We start from the raw sequence: 20,484 nt of genomic DNA on the forward strand, positions 1-20,484 counted from the left end.
TTCTTTTGCATTAGTCTTCACCAAAAGTACCACTGACTGAATACTTACCAGATATATAACATAACCAATTTCAGCAAAAGAGCTAGGAAGGCAACCCCAGCAAGCTAAAGTGTACCTAGATGACTTAAGGCATGGCTCCTGGAAATAAATTGAGGGCAGGCAGAGTCTACCTAACTTCAAACCCTAAAATCATTCTGGAACAAATCATCAAACAGTTAATTTGTAAACACACAAACAATAATAAGATGTTAAAACCAACAAAAAATAATAGAAACACAAAAGCCCCACCCATAGTTTTGCCAAAATGGCACATCAAGCTAATTTAATCATCTTCTAACAGACACCTGGCTGAGCAGGTAAAGAAGCACCTCTGCTTCTGTAGGGCTCCAGTCACTGTCCCACATGATGTTCCATCAAACAAGCTCCTGAGACACGTCCTAGACATAATTACTCTCAAGCGGTTTCACAAGGGATTAAATAAAGTCATCTTCAAGAGCAGTTATTGTTGTCATAGTTCACTGCCATCCTGGGAGGGCATTTCAGGTGACTTTCTGCAGGGACTTGTCTTGGCCTCGGTTCTACCAAGTACTTCCATCAGTAACTTGGATTATTGTAAAATTTGCCAGTGACACACACCTGGAAGGGGCTGTAAGCACTCTGGAGACACAGTCAAAATCAAAGGCAATCTTGAAGAACTTATTTCAGAACATTTCTACAAGAAGAGTAAGTGCTATTTTTAGGAAGGAGAACTCAAATACATGTAGGGGAAAAATAACATTTGGGGACCACAGTGAGCTGAAACACGATGGTAGTACAAAGCACGCAAATCACTTTCTGAGACCTATTATTAAGAATGCCAAAAGCAAGCGATAGGAGCACAGGGCTGGACCCAGCATCGGGCCCACACTGCAAGAAAAATTTAGACAGTGGAGCAAGTCTAAAAGAGCACAAAGTGCTCAGGTATTTGGAAAATATAATCTTTACTGAAAAGCCAAGGGAGCTGGGCTTATTTAGTCTGAAAGAGACGACTATGGGACAACTCTGTAACAGTCTTCCAATGCATAAGGAGCTCCTTTGAAAAGAGACGGTAAATGCTCTTTCCATGTTCACTGGGAAAAGTGAGAGAAAAAAACCTTTAATTGTTTACAACGATGATCTGAGGCATAACTAGGAAAACTTTCTCATTAGCAGAGAAGGAAAATGCTGGAAGAAGCTGACAATGGATGTTGTGGAGTCTCCTCTATGGGAGATTTTCCAGAAGGTTTCAAGGAGGCCATAGCTGTATTACTGTGCTGTCAGGTACAGTCAAGGCAACACCTCAGAGTGAGCAGTCAGGCTGTATAGAGGTACCTTGTCACTCCAGCCTTCCTATGCTTTTTTTTTTTTTTTTTAAGAAGGTATGACCAGAAGTCTGAAGGGCCATCTGGGGCGCTCCTTCAGCAAGGGGTGGTGACACAGGGCCTGAGAACAAAACACAGTCATGGAGAAAGGCAAGGTCCTCACAGTTCCTTCTCTTCAAGGAAAACACGCCATCAGCACCATCAGCTTTAGGCCAGAATTAAAACTGCCAAGATACAAAACTCTAGAAAACTGAATTCATTAAGAAAACAGCAACTTATCACAACTGTTGTTAGAATACCTCCACACAATAAAAGCTTAGATCTCTCAGGGCCAAATCTTGAACTGAACAGGTACATAAGCTTCAGCTATCTAACCTCCAGTCCTAGATTATAAGCACACTATTTTGAGTTTTTATTCAAACTTTGTGAAGTTATTCCAATGACAAACAGGCCCTGAAATAGAGAACACTTGGCTTTGAGAACACCATAAGGAATTCACTTATTTCTTTCTGGTTTCTAACTAAGGAGACCCCACAAGAAAGAAACACTGCTGAAAACTTCCTCAGGGCCATCATCTTTCTAGAGCAGACACAACACGATGGTTTTCAAACGCTTCTCCCTCTTCCCTCCCCAAATGCCCACAGGTATCTTGGGTGTTTTCAGAAAGGATAGCAAATGTTTAAGATACAGCAGTACTATATAGACCAGAACAGACCACGCTTCAAACGGGAATAGGCTGCAACAAACATCTTCTAGCTGGAAACAAGTGGAACAAACAACGTGGTCATAGCCCACCATCAAAGCGAAAGGTGGATTCAGGATTTCACATTGACAAATGTGAAATTCTGGCTGGTCAGTCATCACCTACACGTTCCTGGTCTGTACTTGTCTCTGAGGACCCATCAGATGATTGGAACCAAAAGAACAAGAAATTGTGGTAGGCATTTTCTTACCTTTCTACTGTTGATATGTCTCCCCCCAAACCAAACATACACACACAGAGTCAGCCTAAAAAATTGGTCACACTGCCAGGTGCGCAGGTTCACCAAATGGGGGTCTATGCCACAGCTCCATCCCGAGGCAGTGCTTACACTGAGCACATAAGAAAGAAGTCAATTTAATTCAAATAGTAACAAAGTGATTGACATTAGCCTTACATGACTCGAAGTCTTGAGCTAAAGCTGAAACTAGGGATACGAATAATCTTATCTTTGTTTTTCAGCTATCTCTTCAGTTTTGCGGACATATATATTTGTCTTCAGGCCATTTTTTTCTCCATTTTACTGAATGCTTGCCTTGCAGTAAAAGACGGTACGATAGATTTCAAATTTTGTTGTCTTTTAAAAAGCAAATGGGACCAGCACGTAGTCTTGCAGCAATTTGTTTGTTGGATTTGAACTGGTCTACATACACACCTCTGCATAGCACCTAGGATCCATCCTCCAGACACATACACACACACACAAAATAAAGCCAACAAACAAGTTGTTAGATAACAACCACAGTAATAACAGCAACATTAGCAACACCAACAACAGGTTTGGTCCCAAACAAATTCAAGTTATGCAACCGATCTCGAATTCATTCATAAAAATACTTCTGAGTTGATATGAGTTTTGCAGAGCTAAATTACCATATTAGGCCGAGAGAGGGCCCCATTGAACTACATTTCCTTTGCCCACAACCCCTTTGAAGTAGGGGATTTGGGAAGATAGCAAGGGAGGAAGAAAGAGAGAGAGGGAACACGTGACAAGTGCAAGTGCACACCAGAAAAGGAAAGAAAGAATGAGAGGAAAAAAGAAAATCTCGGGTAATTTCTAGTGTTCTGCCTTTATTTTCTGCAAGACTGAACAAAACAAAAACACACACATAAATAAACCATGCAAATGCACGTGAACAAGGAGGAAAAACATACTGGAAGGAGGAGGAACACGTGGCTGGCACCCTGGGAAAACAACTCTCCTTTTGGAAAATACTGAAAATGTCAACAAAGACTCAGGACAAGGGCAGGAAATTTAGCAATGTCACATACCTTGTAAGTCTAAGGTTTTGCACAAAGCTAAGTCTTTCTGCCAGGCAAAATGCATAATCCACCTTTAATTAGCTACAGCCACATTTTCATTAAAATTGGTAAGAACATAATTCTGTTACTGTGGGTTGCAGAAGAAAATTTAAATGCCTAACCTTTTTTTTTTTTTAAAAAAAAAAAGATCATCATCTCAACTTACAGCCCCTTATTTTCTGAAGCTTGAGGACCACACTCTGCGAGGTGTCTGTGTGGCGTGACTGTTGGTTGTACTGCATTACTTTAGAACTTCTCTCCATTTTGCATAGCACGACTGAAAACATCTAATACTCTACGAAGCAAAACCCACTTGGATCGTGGACAAAATTCTTCTACACCTGTCTTTTCCCTTCTCAGAACTACCTTCACAAGTGACGGCAGTTGACTTTCACAAGAATTTTACCCATTCATACTTTGATGATAGAACTTTAAAACATTTCACACAAGTGTTCCAGTGAGTTAAAATAATGAAGTATGAAGTGCATCCTTACATTTTGGGAAACTTGTTTAACATGAAGAGCTCATGGCAGAGCCTGTCACAGCAAGGACCATAAGTATAGTCACAAAAAAGAAAGCTGAAAGGATGCAAAAGAAGGCAGGCATTCAAGCTGATGACTAGATAAGCAAAAATTGACACGGGGGAATAAAGAATGGAAGTCTTACAGAGGTACAGAGAAATATACTGTAGATAGCCTTCAGGATCTCAAATTTGATTTAGAAGGTAATACAAATCCAGTGGAGGCATTTCAGGAGAAGCTAAACATCACTGAAGCACAGGGCATGGAAGATTTCCTTGGCAAGAGCACCGCTGTTTTACTTTTTGCCATTTTAATTTCCAAGCCTATGATGGAGAGGTGCCATTTAAGGCCTTGACGGCCCTAAAAGACGGCAATTCCAGCTCCACTGAAGTCCACGCCAGCCTGCTTAGAAGAAAAACCTTTAGATGCCAGCAAATAAAGACTGATGCCTGTTGAGAATTAACCACTGCAAAAAAAAAAAAAATACAGGGCGTAAGTGCAGCAAGCTTTCTGTACTGCATTGCCCTAGTGCAGGTACCCTGCTAACCCAGCCCCAGACTGAATAAGGACACTGACCAGGATTTTGAAAGTCTTCTATAAAAACTTATTTAACAGTTGTTATGTTAGGAGCTCTTTGATCCCACCATCAAAAACAGATGGAGACGCATCCTGCCCAAACGCCAGTCACAAGCACCGAACGATTGGTCTGCTAAACTTCCACACCCAAATCCAAGTCAGGCTGAGACAAACCTCTTGCTGGATTTTTTTGGTTAGTTTTCAACAAGGTAACATCAAAGTCTGAATTTCTCCCCACCTGGTACGTCCACTGTGAAGGAGGCAATATCCTGGAACACCTTCTTTATGCATCGGACAAAACATTTTCCCAGACTCCGAGGTTTGTGTTGCCCACATGCAATACAAGACACTGAGCGTAATATCAGCTTCTCTACAGCACCAGTGAGCCTCTAAGGTAACCCGAGCAGACCAGCTGTACACAAAAGGAGTTCATTTTTCCACGTGCTGCCAGCCTTGGCACTGTCAGCAGAGAGGCCAACGAGAGTGCCAGTCAGAAGGGTTAATAAATCGCAATGTAAACTTCACTTTCATATGCATACACTGGATAATATAGAGACAGGGTTGTAAAGCATGCTTTACCATACTGATTTCCTAGGTATGTATCACTTTTCTTTTTTCCTTCTTTCTCTCTTTCTCTCTCTTTCACTGAAAATTAACTCCCTGCTGTCTCCAGAGCACGCTTTTAAGGATTGCCATGTTCCCTCTGTGCCAGGCAGTGGAAAACGGAGCTAGCACCTTAAAAGTCTGCATTTTCCATGTGTCCACAGTAGAGTACAATTCATTACCTGTTTCCTTAAGTCCTGAGCCGATCTATGAAGAGTGTGGTGGTTGTTAGCAGTGAGCCCTTTCGTAGAGGAGCCAGTGTTTGTAGTAGGATGGTGATTAGCAGCAGCCTGGTCTTTTCGGCTCTCAGCCTTATGTTCGCTGTTCCTCTCCTTCCCTGGTGTGGCCTCTTTGCTTTTGTGTTTCTGAGCAGGTTCTTTCTCCTTCGATGATTTGCTGGACCCATTGAAAACTGAGAAGAGAGAAAATCAGACTATTAAGGAAAAAAAGAAAAAATAAAACCAAAACCAAAAAACATACAAGACCAAACTCTTAATTCAAAACAACCCAACTTTCTCTGCTGCCACTGTTGGATATTTAATGAGCATCATCTTATATCTAAAGTAAAATTAAGACAGAAATAGAAGCGCTATTTTGCATATTTCTTTATATGAACAGATTTACTAAAGTATTTCCTTTGCTTGTTAACACACATTATCTTCAATATCCAAATTAAAACCTAGAAGGTATATTACTGTTTTGATTGACCTAAATTTAGACTTATCAGTTTGATTTTTATTTATGACAGTTTTAATTAACTTTTTGCTATTGCAGCAAGGGAATTCTAAACATAACCTAAACAGAAAAAGGATTTATTTTTACATTAACGTAAAAGAAAAGAAACGTTCCATGAAAAAGCATGTTTTGTTTTCATCAATATCCAAACTGCTGAACCAAACTGACAGCAGTTTGGCTATAGCAGACAAGCTGCAAATAGAAAAAGGTACTTCTGCAAAGAAAGGAAAATACTAAAACCATTTTGGAACATGTCATATAAAGTAATGCTGGAACCTATGCTGAGCACCCCAGCCTTCTGCTGAAGTGAAGAGATAAGAAAGCACAGAACAGAAACCACATTTTTTTTTGTACAATAAATATTATGCAAACATATACAAGCTTATCTCAGCAAGTTTTGTTCCTGTCCCTCTGCTGAATATATTTAAGAATAGCCACTGCTCTTTTGTTGTCAGGGAATGTGAAAAGCCGAGGTTAAAAAAAAAAAAAAATTCTACATTTCTCTGTTTGTTTGTTGATCAAAAGTGTGGTGAATTTATGTCAGTGCTGCTCCCTCTTCAGTGAAGCACTTGACAGAGGTCTGTGTGGCTTGTCATCCAACACCCACAAGGGCAAGTGCCCTCCTGCCTTCTCTACTCATCTACTCTTGTTTTTCACCCCTGCCTTTTTTGCCATGGTTTAGGAAAGGATGTAAATAAGGAAATCCATAAATACTTAATAGCACAAGTATCTAAAAATCATATTTACTACACACAACACCATCTGTTTGGGAATATTAACTAAATGAATTAAGTTGTTATTTTCTTGTGAAATGAAAGCCTTCTTTTGACACTAAATGTGATATACCTACGATACATATCTTTTAATCTAAATTGTGAAGCTTAGCTGTCTCTACAGAGGTCCTGTAGTATTATGGTAGTAGTAGCAGTAATAGTAATAATAATAAACAACCAACAACTCTGCTGGACAGAAGAGGGGCATCTAAGCTGCTTTTGAGTAGACACCTACCTCCAAACCTTCCCAACCAGCTATCTACCTTCCCACCGCACCTCCAAAAGCCAAAAATGCAGCAAGCTATTGACAAATTTGTTATTCAGGTCACTTATCATATTCAGTCGGTCGTCAGTGTTGAAGCAGATTACGTAAAAAATAGAAAACTGCAATTGCTCTTCGTCCTCTCTTCCTTCCCTCTTGCGTAAATTGAGTAAGAACGAGAGAGAAGCCTTCGGCAGCAAAGTCACCGCAAATTCCCCTGTGGCCCCGTCACTCCTGAGCTCAGGAGCAACTGGCGCTGCCCCAGCCAGCCAAGGATTTCCCAGTGATTTCAGTGAAAGTCGCGTAACCTCTGTGTCTCATTTCCAGTGATGGAACTGATAATAATTGCCAACCTCTCTCGGGGAGTTCACGACAATACATTTATCCTCCTTTGTAAGGAGTTCTTGCATCAGATGGAAGGTGATACAAACACACGAAGCACGACTCTATTTTTAATAAGATATGGCACAAACAACCGATGGCAGCTTCGTTAATATGTATTTCATCACCGCGAGTGATATTTTCCTTCGGACGGAACAAATTGTATATACTGATCTGCTCATACACAAATGTTAAGACAGAGAGATTAGTTTTCTGTATTCAGTTGCCACTTTATAAACCGAAAATTACTAAAACAGAAAACACAGCCAAAAAGCCAAATTGTGCACTTTTATGGTTCACCAAAAAAAACCCCAGTGAACGTGAGACAAGGTATATTTTATATGCAACAGCTCATTAATTTTAAGTGTCGTGGGAACCCTGCCAGTTTTACCCTCTGAGTAATTATCTTTTGTCTTAATTTGTAAGATTCTTGAAAGGGGGAAGAGAGAAATGGGAGAGAAAAAATGTTCAGTCTCACAGGAAAAGCTTAAAAAGCTTAAAGCCTGAAAACACAATAAAAAGGAGAGACGTAGATGCAAAACAGTCCTAGTCAAGCTGTCTCTAGTTAAACAGTAGATGGTATCAGTTTCTATAAAAATCAGTGTTTGTTTCTTCCAAAACCCAGAATATTGTTATATCCAGCTAGACAGGTATAAAAGCCTTTCTGCAGTACGTTCTGCAAAATTCACAAACATATTATGTGAACAAGTATCAAAACGTTAACTTGATTAATTACAAAACACTATCACAAGCCAAGCATTGGGGGTGGGGGGGAACCCCCTGGACTATGATTTCGCTCTCATGTGAGTAAAAATGTAGAATTAAGTTATTTAGACTTAGAGTATAATACAGGATTAAACTCTGGCCCTAATAGCTAGTAAGACAGTTCAGTGAAAAGCTGAAATCACCAGGAAAGACCAAAAAGCCCCCCAAGAAATCTCATAGAGAATAACTGATAATAAGACAGAAACAGCCACTTCTCAAAGGAAAGAAAAACAATAAAACCCCCCAAACCTCAAAACTCTGCATTAAATATTACTGAGACCAAATCTGATTTAACAATAAAATGATTACTAATTCTTTTGTGTCTTCTTATGCAGCAAATTCCATTCTCCTTCATGTCTGCCAGCTCTTCAATATTTCTGAGGCATTCACAAAAGCAGAAAAGGTATACCTTATGCTTTACTAAGCCCAGATATAGGTATGTCCCAGCTACAATCTCCCATCCTAAAGATAACTCTGATACATGCAATGTCCAACGTTCTGCTCCCAGTTATTTTTTTTACTCGTGAAAGAGTAGTCAATAAAGGTTTCATTCTTGAAGCAATAATTTCATTAAAAAAACAGAAAGACAGAAAAAAAGCTCAACACGAGTGGTGAAACTCACATTATTAAAGCAGAAATCTTTTGCAGTCTTGAATTATGATTATTTTATGCTACCTTAACCAGCTCTGTATTTCCAGAACAGCTTTCAGTTAAAGGTAAGAGCACTAGCAAATAATTAAAAGTGCAAGTAAATTATTAGTGTTCAGGCATTTCAAATAGAATAAATGGATATCCTTTTATCCATATCTATCTCAGTGCTTGTTCTCAAAATGCCGTGTCCTCCAAAGCAATTATTATTATTATTAAGCTGAAACAATAAGAGTCCCAGAGTGAAATACTTGCGGGTCTTATGGTTAGCAGTGATGATCAAACGCAAAGAAACTGAACCACTACATTCAAAACTCGCAAGCACTAGGGGTTTTTAAACCACTGATATCATTTATGGCAGCAGAGCAAAACCTTATGGCAGGCATGATCCCCACGGATGCATCACAGCGCGCTCTGCATCGGGGGAACTGGACCCCAGGCACCAATATTCACCCAGGATCCCATGCAGGGACTTTGGGGTATCTCATTTGAAACTGTGATAAAGAATCCGTACACAAACCGATGCAAACTGTGTAAATTGTGCGTGTACTAGGTGCAGCTATAATAATGGCTAAAAAATTTTTTTCATCAAGTAAAGCCACAGATGTGCTCAATTAATACAGATTAACTAAGCATTTACTACAGGAATTGACACTGTAGCGAGCTATAACCATTTACTGTGTTTTCAGCAATTTTCTGAAGCATTCCTACAAATTAATTTGCACGCAAATATTTTATAGGACACATCCAGCCAGCCATTCAGAAGCCAATTTATAATACGTACAATAATCAGGCTTTCACTGTGTAAGCAGCAGAATTACTGGACTGAGTTCAGCCAACTGCTGACTCCAAGGGCAAAGCTTTCTCTCCCAAGCCCTCCTGGAGATTGTTCCTGCACCAGATATGCTTTGTACTTGAGGTAACGGCAGAGTCCGTTGCAGGGACAGCAGGGTACTGATGTATGAACCCTTTTGCTTCACGCCAGTGTCTGGAGAATAAAGGCATGGACCATACCTGTACACATATGCCGCATGTTGCAGAGCTCGTGCCGCGTACGGCAAGCGACTGCGCATTCATAAAACTATCCAAAACAAAGAGGGAAGATAAGAGTGAAAGGGAGAAGTTTTGTTTTTAGAAGGAAAAAAGGGAGCCTTGCCAATGTTGTGAACCTGAGCCAGCTATTCCAATGCAAACCTCATGTTGTTACATAGATCATGTTTGGGAAGAGATGCAATATTAATCAACTTTCTGGCATTAAGTATCCGTTACTGTACAAAAACATTCTTGCTCTGGCTTTAATTCAGTTTTAAGTCACTGTGAAAACATTTATGTGGCTCTCAAACTGCCTTAAAGGGCCCAGACAATAATTCTTTTCCCCTCCCGGAGGAACTAAAACAATGATCTACTTCCATAAAACAGAGTATTTTAATACTGCCGATTGTTTTCCGTAAGTGTTGGGTATGTTCAGACTTCTATAAACCATTTCCAGAGATAGAAGCTGTCTTCTGGAGCCCCCCAACACGATCTACCTACGCAGGGTCAGCGCAAAGGCATGCTTCAGGAGAAAAGGACGCCACAACATTGTATGAAAACGTACGGTACCACTGTTTCCGCACTTCTCCAGCCCTAACCCAACGCTACGCAATTTGTCAGTGGACAACTCTGCAACAAAATTTCCATAGCTGCGTGCTAACAGAAGTCAAACAGGAGAACCGTGGCAGATAACACCGAATTTCTTGTTGACGCTATCAATAACACAGCCCAAAACCCTGCACGCGCAGGAATATATTGGGCCATTGAGAGGAGCGTTATTGGTATGAGACACCACGCCACCGTTCGCAAAAATTCAATACCAAGTGTCTCGTCTTAGCACAAATTCATTACTCTCACCTAACCATTACGACACAAACAACATCAAAAGGGTCACTCGCTAAGCAGCAAGTCCGTACAAGAAGTGCCTATGTGTTATCACAAGTCTCTCACCAGGATAACAATTCAATTTTTTTGAGCAACTTCCAGCTCCCCTATTCTTCTCCACAGGTCATACATCTAGCTACTGAAAATCCGCAAATCCCCAAATGTGTTGTGCCTGGTTTGCATATTTAAATATGTAAATTACTGCAAAACGGGTAATTTTCATGTTACATATTTTTGCAGAAAAATTAAATGTGCAAAAATGTTTATTGCAACAATTACTGGTTCCATGGTATTTCAACAAAAGGCTGTAAATCACCAAAATAATTGCCTACCCATTAACTATTGTAGCACTCTGCCTGAAATTTTCTCATTCTGCATTTTAGCTGGATGCAGAAAATATTTTTCTTCTAAACGTTTACCTCTTCAGGATTAATTTCGCTGAAAAAGATGCATGAGCCTAAGACTCCTTCTTATGTACCCACCCACAAATATCGAATTTAGTTAAAACCAAAACTAAATAAGGAATTGCAATTACAAATCAGAATTTTCTCACAGCACTCTCAAATGGTAATGTATGTAAAAGATATGCCATTTAAGCCCAAGATGTACAAACACTGCATTGAACTACATCCTGAAATAAGAAAAAAATTATCTACAATCTTTTCCTGCACCATCTTTGTTACTACACATGTAAGGACATTACTCTGCTAAATTATCCATTGCAAATTGAGAAGCGAAACATTCTTCTGTAAGTGAGGAAGACGGCACTAAAGCAGAGTATAGTATTTCTAGCGGTGCCTGCTTACTACGCACTACTGCCAGATCTGTTTTGAAATTTGAGCCTCAAGAAAAAAAAGGCATCTATACAATTTTCTCCCCTGTTCATTTCAGGCAAAAGGCATGCAGGGCAGTTTTTATCTCACCACGTTAACAAAATACAGCATGGGCCAGTAACCGTTTCTGACCCAGTAGGTTTTCTGGCACACTGGAGCCGGTTTGCTCCAGCTAAGGAAACAAGACTCTCCTTCGTGAAGAAGTCTGGTTACAAATAATGATGGCTAACACTGTTTTCCTAAATGTAAATTAGAACTTAATTGTCCATCTCAGGCATCCGAAGACACACACGACATTCCCAGGTATGCTGGCCCAGATGTGCACTTCTCTCCACCTTTGAACTGCTCTGCTGGTGTGAGAAACACCTAATCCTGCAATCACCCTTCTTGAGGAAATTAGCCAACCATTATTAGAGGAACTGTAGCCTGCTGCGTGCAATTCCGAAGTTGTCTACGCAACTGTATCTGTGTACACTGCTCCTCCTGAGGCCCTGTTCCAGTCCACAAGCCCTTTCAAGTAGAGTAACGCCTATCCCCGTTTGCTTTTGTGATGGGACCGATAACCCAACAACTCCCTAACTGCACCTTCCAGCTCCTGATCCCAGCCTGCCTAACAAAACACTTGGCACCTGCAAACATTTTCCTTCAGGAGCCTGCAGAGAAAACCTTCCACTGTGCCACAGAATGAAATCAAAGTAGGATTTATTTAGTTGGGAGGAATTCAAAGAATTAGTTTTAAAGAAACAGAGACCTAAGCCTACCCTCTTACCTACAACTTGGAATTTCCTCCAAGCAGCAGGGAGATGTAATTTAGACTCGGTACCTCCCTGTCCCCCAGGGAAGCGGAGTACAGCTCACTTGCGGAGAACCTGCTTTCCCTGCACGTCAGCCCGCAGCAGCTGATGACTGACGCCCTCCTCCCTTTGCATAAGGTCAATTTTCTAATAGATCAATGTCACTCCATCTCCTCCTCCGTGCTGGCAAGATGCCCTGTGATCCAGACTGTGGTTGAGAAGTTTCTCCCCACACCTGGAAGCTACACTGAAGAAAAAACCACATTGTTTAAGCCAATGCTCCTGCCTGCTTCTTCCACCGAATTCCTTGTGTTCAAAGCCGTGTAATAGTCTCAGATAGGCTAACGGTCATTTGAGATGCATACAAAATGCAAGCTGGAAAATAAGCATATCCATCTGAGCAGCACACAGGCACCCTGTGGCTGGGCGTTCTGGATCTAAACACTGAGAATTACGGGGTGCCTACACCCACACTCAAAGGGGTCAGTAACAGGGCTGCAATTACAACAGTCATCTGAACCTCTGCTCTATCTGCTACAATATGCAGCACCATATCATCCCTAATTTTCCATACGTTAATTTTGAAATTCACCACAAACTTCCTTAGAAGGTCTGAAGCTAAGGATGTGCTTTAAAAAGATTAAATCCTTGACTGAAACATCAAGAGGGATTTCTCAATTCCAACTAAATGTTCATATGGTTTCTTAGCTGGGAAAATATCCTTCTGAAGTCAGTAGCTATAAGGAGACCAAGTGATTCAGTTGATTAGTTTCTGGCCTTTCACAATTTTAACCCCGCTATAAATCCTAACTCAATTAAAATCACTCTGATTAGGACCAAAATTCCACATCAAGTTTTAGAAAGCTGCTAAAATTTCACCCTCCTCAAAAGACATATATAATTAAAAGCACAAACCTCTGCCAATTTTATTGCCGAATTTGTCAAAAAAGTTAGCAATGGTATTTTGCGGAAGAGGTAAGACTAGATGACCTCCCGGGGTCTTCTCTGACCTGAATTAATCTATGACATGTACTGTGAGATCACACCTTAATCCATAAGCAAGCAAGAACCACTCACGTGTTTTACTCTACAAGAGAACAGTTCTCTTGCAAACAAATACTGAATGTCTTTAGACAGTATCTTCTCCTAGTGAGAATTATTCACTGTAAGTTTAAGCACGCTGAAAAAGACAGTAATGGGGAGAGTTACATGCAGAACGTCCCACATGACATGAAAGATACCTACCCAGAACTAATACTAGTTTCTAACCAAGGCACAAAGCACCACCAATGACATCCAAGCCTTTATCTGCTGCTAACTTATCTTAACATATGTCAGACCCGGCCTAATCAGCTGAAGTTTGGCAATGACATGAAACCAATTTTAAGAGCATGGCTCTACCATTTTCCCTTGTGGCAACCACAGCAGTATATTAGAAAACGGTTTAACCGCAAGATTAGCACTGCCTGCACTAAGATACTGCATGAAGGAAAGACTTGCACATTGCTACATATCCCTTTTCCACACTCCCATGAATGTGGGGGACAAACACTTCTCCTGCCAAACATTTTACTTTGCTCTTTAACAGCTGGATATGTGTGCAGCACATCAGAAGTACTAAGAAAGGAGGATGATCAGGTAACAATCTGATGCTTTAAATATATCTGTGTAAGCGGTAAGGTTGGAAGGCAACAAGTCAGTTGAGCTAATTATTTCAATTTGTGCAGCAAGCTATGCCACGTGTTATACGTGCTTCTTATTCATACTTAGGCGTTTTCAATTGAGTTAGCTGTCCAAAAGGTGGCTCAACAGGCTAGGTTATAACAAATAGTTTTGTCTGCAACCCTAATAACGCCCCATATTGGCGTCAGAAGAAGATATTGACAAATGACTTCGCCCAGGAAAGTTGTTCTGGCCCCCATTTAGTAGAAAGCAATCATTTGACACTGTCTAATGACATTAATCAAGCTCTGAACCTTTGTTGTTGTATGTCATAGCAAATGCTTAGCATTTTCAGGTCCAAAGTGCTTGACTACACATTGTATATTAAAAACAAAAGACTTTAATTCATTAAAAATAGACTCTCACGCTAGATTAAGTTCATTTGCTGCACCCATTCCTGGTCTGCCTTTGTGTGTGGTCTCATTTAAAACAGACACACATGAACCAGAACCTACTTTATTCACAGGAAACAAAAATACTATTGGCTGTCAACCAAAATAACAGACATTGAAAAATGGGAATGCCCCTGGGTAAGGAAATTTTAATTAAAAAAAGAAAAAAAAAAAAAAAAGAAGAAGAAGAAGAAAAGAAATTACTATGACGAAGAAGAAGAAGCTGCCTTCTCTGGGAATTCCTGTTTCATCACCTTTGTCAAAACATCTCACGTTGTCTCCTATGTATTTTATAAAGGTCTTTTGCAGATCTATTAAAGCAGCAGCTTCATTTATGCTCACTCTGATCTATATTGATAAAGATTATGAAGCCATTAGATGGCTCATTAAGTTTGCCTTTACTTACCCCCAATTAAGATTTCAGGTGTCTGTGGTTTTGAGCTAATTTCAAAGTGGATGCCATCTGGGACATTCTCAAGGAACATGATCAGCTCCTTTTGTAACAATATATCACATTTAACGCTCTAAGGCAGCAGTTCTGTTACGTGCAACCTCATTTTCCAGATGTAGAGTTTTGTGCCTGTTATTTTGGGGGGGTTATTTAGAAATCAATCCAAAGTGCCAAATTTTGATCCATGGCTTTTGCAGCATTAAAGCTCCTGCTCACAGCTGACAGTTGAAATGCTATTAGGTATAACCATCCCCTTGCACTTCTCCACAAATGGTTCACAAAAAGAGAGTTTTTGAGCTTGGGCATGCAATAAAAAAACAGATTCAGATATAGTAATGAAAAATAATTTTGGCATATGTAACAAGGGCGTCCTTTATAGAAAACTCCCTTTTGAAAAGTGGAGACGAGGACCAGCACAGTGAAGTAACTGGGATCTGCTAATCTCTTCTTCAGAGCAGAGAGTAGCCTGAAAGAACAAAAAAAAGCAGGCACAGGTCTCGACCATCCCTCACAAAGTGTGCTGTAGAGAGACCTTCCTCTCAGTCCTCCTACTAAGAGGAGGAGAGCTGAATGGGCAGTCACCAGAAGGAAAAATTTTCATGGTAAACTAATAGTGAGGAAGGGAACGGAGAGCACAGGTTCCATTTTGAAATTATGTCAGGCAGAGAGGGTACAGAGTTGTTATGATACAAGAGCTCTTGCTGGAGAGAGAACCACATCACACAGGATTTTGGCAGTGGAGCATTATAGCAGGCTCAGAAAATTTTCAGTGTGGGTTTTAGGTCTTCCATTTTACACTAGATGATGTTGCAACATACGCGGATCCATTTATCAAGATCTGGCACAAGGACATCGTGACAGAAATACTGTGTAATGAATGCAGCTTTTGCTGATTTGCAAAGAAATAACTGATCTGAAAAAGCTTCTTCTGTAAAATCTTTCAATCAACAACATGAATGCAGTATCTTAACCTACTGCAATTGTGGTATCAATATTGCATGTGAGAAATTAAGTGTTGCCCCTGTCACATGTTTTGATAACACTTATGAATGCTTATATTTAACTTTGATAAAATAAAATCATTCTAGATTAAACATCAGTCTCAAAAAAGCCAGAGAGAGAGTGACTGTGTGTGTCTATATATGTGTGTGTGCATGTGTGCGTGCATGTGTGTATATATATGTATATATGTGTGTGTGTATATAATGTATATACTGTATATATAATATACATATAATGTATCTATGTATATATTATGTATATAATAATTATTATATTATATAGTTATATATATTATATAATTCCAGCCCTGCAGTTATAGTTCTGCCACAGGAAGAGTTCAGATTGTCTGGAAAAACAGGTTAAAGCAGAAGATGCTAACACTACATCTCACTCCATTTTCCCGTTATGGCCTGTATCCTTTTTCACTCAGATCCAGAAGGACAGGCAAGGATTAAGCACATTCAGCTCAGAAATTTCTTTACCAGGCAGTGCAGGAGAACAGCACTATTTAGGACCTACCTTGCCCATTTGGTACGTGTTTATGCGTTTTTCCTTTCCTGGGGGTTGACTGGCATGATGATGAAGCATTGTTTGTGGCTGCTTTTGTGTCCTCTGTCTCCTCCTCCTCCTCTTCTTCATCCTCATCATCCTGAGAGCTTCCAAAATATACCATGTTGCTGGGCAGGGCTGGAGAACCTGATCATTATAAAGAAATGGCTCATTAGCATCAATACATTCACTTACTGCACTAACCGTATTGATCATAACCTACTTTAGTGTTACACATAGCAAGGGAAGAGGGGGACTCAGAGATGGAAGGTCACACTAGTGCATGACTAACTGGAGGTTTTTCATTTATTAATTTTTACCAACAGGATACGTATGTGCTTGAAAAGCAGGGTTTCCCTCCCCTCCAAGCACATTCTATTCATACTTTAGACAATCAAACAGTCTTGCTACGAGCCCTAATTAATAGCTTTGTGTATTCAGAAAAGAACTAATGCACATGCTTAATTTCAAATGCGTGCTTAAGTGCCTTACTGAAGTCTTAGCACACAAACTAGAAGCTTACAGCTTTTCCAAACAGAAGAAAAAAGAGCATTTACAAACCAGTCTGCACCCTGGTAATATTTTTAGGTTATTATTACAATAAAATATTAGTATTTAAACTTCACAATGCTTTGCAGACCTCTACAGTATTGTACACAATGCTTTGCAGTATTCTGGTTCAGTTTTAAACAAAGAGAAAAAACGAGACATTGAGATGCTTAAATTTGCCTAGCAGGTCCCTGGCACAGGAGAGAAAAGAGCAAAGGTCTCCCGATTCCCCGTGTGCTCCTCTTGAGGATGTTGCTTCTCATCTCTTGCTTACTTCCCACGATGCTCCCCCTAACCTGCCTTGTTTGCGCAAGGGTAAGGTACAACATGCAGTGAGAGAGAAGTGAGGATTCACAAGCTTAACAACAATACAGGGTTGTAATTTAAATGTACCTCTTGCACAAAATTTCTTTTATGCATGTCATGCAACAATGTATAGGTTTCCCTGCACTGCATCAGGACACGACATGACTGTAGCAACCTAATAACTATTTTTAAATGTACAAATACTGCTGACAACTAATGGGCACTTTCCCTTATGCCTGTTATTATTTTCTACTTCAAAATAAGTCTGCTGTCTATCCCCCGGAGGGACAGGTGCCCTAAGAGCCTTCTATTTATTCACAAAAAGATTTTTTTTTTTGGTGAAGAAAGGGAAAAAATAGAAAGTCAGTAGAAGTGGAGAATGGGGACTCATCGCTTCAATTATTTTCCTGTAGCTAAACAAAACAAAGGACAAAGAGAGCTGGGCTACAGACCAACAACACAAGGTAGCGACTATTTGGCTGATGTTTCCTTAGGAAACACTTCTGGCTTCCAGCTCTTCAGAACAGCAATTCTGTGTTTTGTTTGGTTTTGAGCTGTTGGTGTTGCCATTGCCAACAACTAACTAAAGATTATTTTTGGGTTGCGTATTTTCTGCTCCCACCAGGTTTGTACAAAATACTCTTAACTACAAAAATTACATTTTAATGAATGGATACCTAAATATGGCACAAAACCCAGGATAGGCTGTTTCTGCAATGAACTATCCTTTCCTAAGTGTACTGGTTTTGGTTGGGATAGAGTGAATTTTCTTCATAGTAGTTTGCATGGGGCTATGTTTTGGATTTGTGCTGGAAACAGTGTTGACAACACAGAGATGTTTTAGCTACTGCTGAGCAGTGCTTGCACAGTGTCAAGGCATTTTTTTCCCCCCGTTTCTCACGCTGCCCCACCAGCGAGTGGGCTGGGGGTGCACAAGAAGCTGGGAGGGGACACAGCGGGGACAGCTGACCCCAGCTGACCAAAGGGACATCCCAGACCATATGACATTGTGCTCAGCAATGAAAGCTGGGGGAAGGAGGTGGAAGAGGGGCTTTTGGAGTTATACCATTTGTCTTCCCAAGTAACTGTTACGCGTGATGGAGCCCTGCTTTCCTGGAGACGGCTGAACGCCTGCCTGCCGATGGGAAGCAGCGAATGAATTCCTTCTTTTGCTTTGCTTGCACTCGCAGCTTTTGCATCACCTGTCTTTATCTCAACCCATGAGTTTTCTCACTTGTACCCTTCCAGTTCTCTCCCCCATCCCGCTGGGGGGGAGTGAGTGAGCGGCTGTGTGGGGCTTAGCCCCCACCTGTAAAGACGTTTGCTCTTGGTCTCTACAATGGCCCCTGTGGGACTGTGGCTGCCTTGGGAAGAAGCAGAGAGAAACTCCCCGCCAGCACCCCGTGCTGTGCACCAGTGGTAGCCCAGGGACAGCTAGGGGAAACACTGCAGTAGCACCTAGGGCATGATGATTCTTTCTCCCTGAAATAATGTATGTATTAATCCATCCAACCTAGACATAAAGGTATGGAAACATATAGTTATCCTAGGGAGAAGGCCTTTTGCATGCCACAACTTTCATATTATACAGGCTAATGATCAAACTAAGACTGCTGACATATTTCAAGGCACGGGAGCTGCAGCAACTTACAGAAACAAAAAACTTTGCATATTTTATGCAAGTCCAGGCCTTTTTGGCACACTCTGAGTAATCAACTATAGTAGGTAAGAGGTGCCAAGAGGCGCATTAATTCTTCTGCTTGGAGGGGAGCTTTAAGTCTCAACAGCAAATAACTAGAAGACTCCAAAACAGTTACTCGAGGACAGTGCTGCCTGAAAAATAAATTGTCTTTTTTCCTCCATCTAGGTACCCAAGTCTGTGGTACGGATTCAGAAGTTATTGGCTTTGCAAGTCTGTATTATGCATCAGTTCTAATCAGGATCCGAAGTCTGGCACCATCAGTGCATTAATGCATTGACGAACGATGGCAGTAAAAGAAACTTACTGTTAGGAACCCTCAAAATTAGATTCAAACACAGACTGAAATCTCTCTATTATAATTAGAGAAATAGTCAGAAATTTTATCCTTCTGAGGCACTAGAATAGGAGACCAGATATAGCGTCTATTCTCTAAGCCTCATGGTCCCTAGAGTTCCAAATCCCTGAGCTTTTTTGTCAGCTGCTTTCAACAGCAACCAGCAAAAAAATTATCATCTGCGACGCAAATGTTGTAATAACAATAGCAATCTTTCTTCTTTTTCTCTTTTTTCTTTTTTTTTTTTTAAGCACAGAATAAAATATAGTACTGTGTCATTCTGCTTAGAAAGGAGGGAGGGTCTAACCCAATTGCGAGAGCAGATACAAACTTCACCTAACTCTGGTATTCAATCATTGTAATCTCAGTGCATAAATCTTTGGTCAGAATGACATTTTTTAATTCTTTCCAATCGAGAACTATGAACAACAATGGTTAAACTGCATTCCTGGGACAGCTGGGACTGTTTGGGAAGTACATTTCCAGAGAAATTAGACTAGCAACGTCCAATAACACCGGAGAGCCCTGCTAGCCCTCACTTTACTGATCTAAGTGCTCTGCAATATGAGACCTCAGAAAAAAGCGGGCGTTCAGTCTGGGTCGCCTCCTCCCCACCAGCTTTTCCTACAGATTTATTAAAGTTGACTTGCAAAACAGAAAGAAAGGGAAAAAAAAAAAAAAGGCTGCACTCTTGCATTTTTGTTCTATTTAAGCATTGTTATGGATGGAAGACACCGAAAGAAATCTAAAAGCTTTAAGTTTTCTTGCTTACTTTTTATATTAGAACTATTTTTATCATCATCTTTTATAATAAGACTTCCATTCTGGAATAGCCTCAAATACTGAAAATTTGTTCACACCTCTGGGTGGAGCTGGTTAAAACCACTTTCACTTTAAGTCTATGTAGCTAAACATGTCCAAAAGGCTGAGAAAACACTAGTTTAAAATACTGAAACAGGCTGCTCAGGCTCAAGATACTGCACATTCCCTTTACGAGCAAACTGAAGGAAAGACAGGCCTGAAAGCACACTGTGATTTCATTCAAACTAAAAGAATGACAATTATGTTGATTAGGCAACACCTAATGTGTAAGTGTGAGCGGTTGACGTGCACTGGTGGTTTACACCAAGCAAAGAGCTAAGAGAACACCCTAAAACTCCTGTTATGGAAATAAAACTCAGACTTCTCATAACTGAAGAACTAATGAAGCTTATACAAACGAAGCTGCACCGTTAGGAGTGGAAGCTAGGTGATCATTTACCTTCTT

At 40.4% G+C, this 20,484-nt stretch overlaps 1 protein-coding gene across 5 annotated transcripts in view; it reads right to left on the minus strand.

Moving 5' to 3' along the window:
- Positions 1-20,484, minus strand: part of JARID2 (jumonji and AT-rich interaction domain containing 2) — a 228,975-nt gene that overhangs the window by 35,200 nt on the left and 173,291 nt on the right. For all 5 annotated transcript variants that reach the window (XM_087764224.1, XM_087764215.1, XM_087764233.1 and 2 more), the window contains 2 exons: positions 16,297-16,473; positions 5,285-5,514 (listed from right to left, as the gene is read on the minus strand). In XM_087764224.1, coding sequence (XP_087620350.1) covers positions 5,285-5,514; positions 16,297-16,473 — 407 coding nt within the window. The remainder of the gene's footprint in view (positions 1-5,284; positions 5,515-16,296; positions 16,474-20,484) is intronic.

The sequence above is a fragment of the Nipponia nippon genome, unplaced genomic scaffold (genome assembly GCF_047370975.1).
Source record: "Nipponia nippon isolate SJK-2023a ecotype South Korea unplaced genomic scaffold, ASM4737097v1 scaffold_1, whole genome shotgun sequence".
In the NCBI taxonomy this organism is placed as follows: domain Eukaryota; kingdom Metazoa; phylum Chordata; class Aves; order Pelecaniformes; family Threskiornithidae; genus Nipponia; species Nipponia nippon.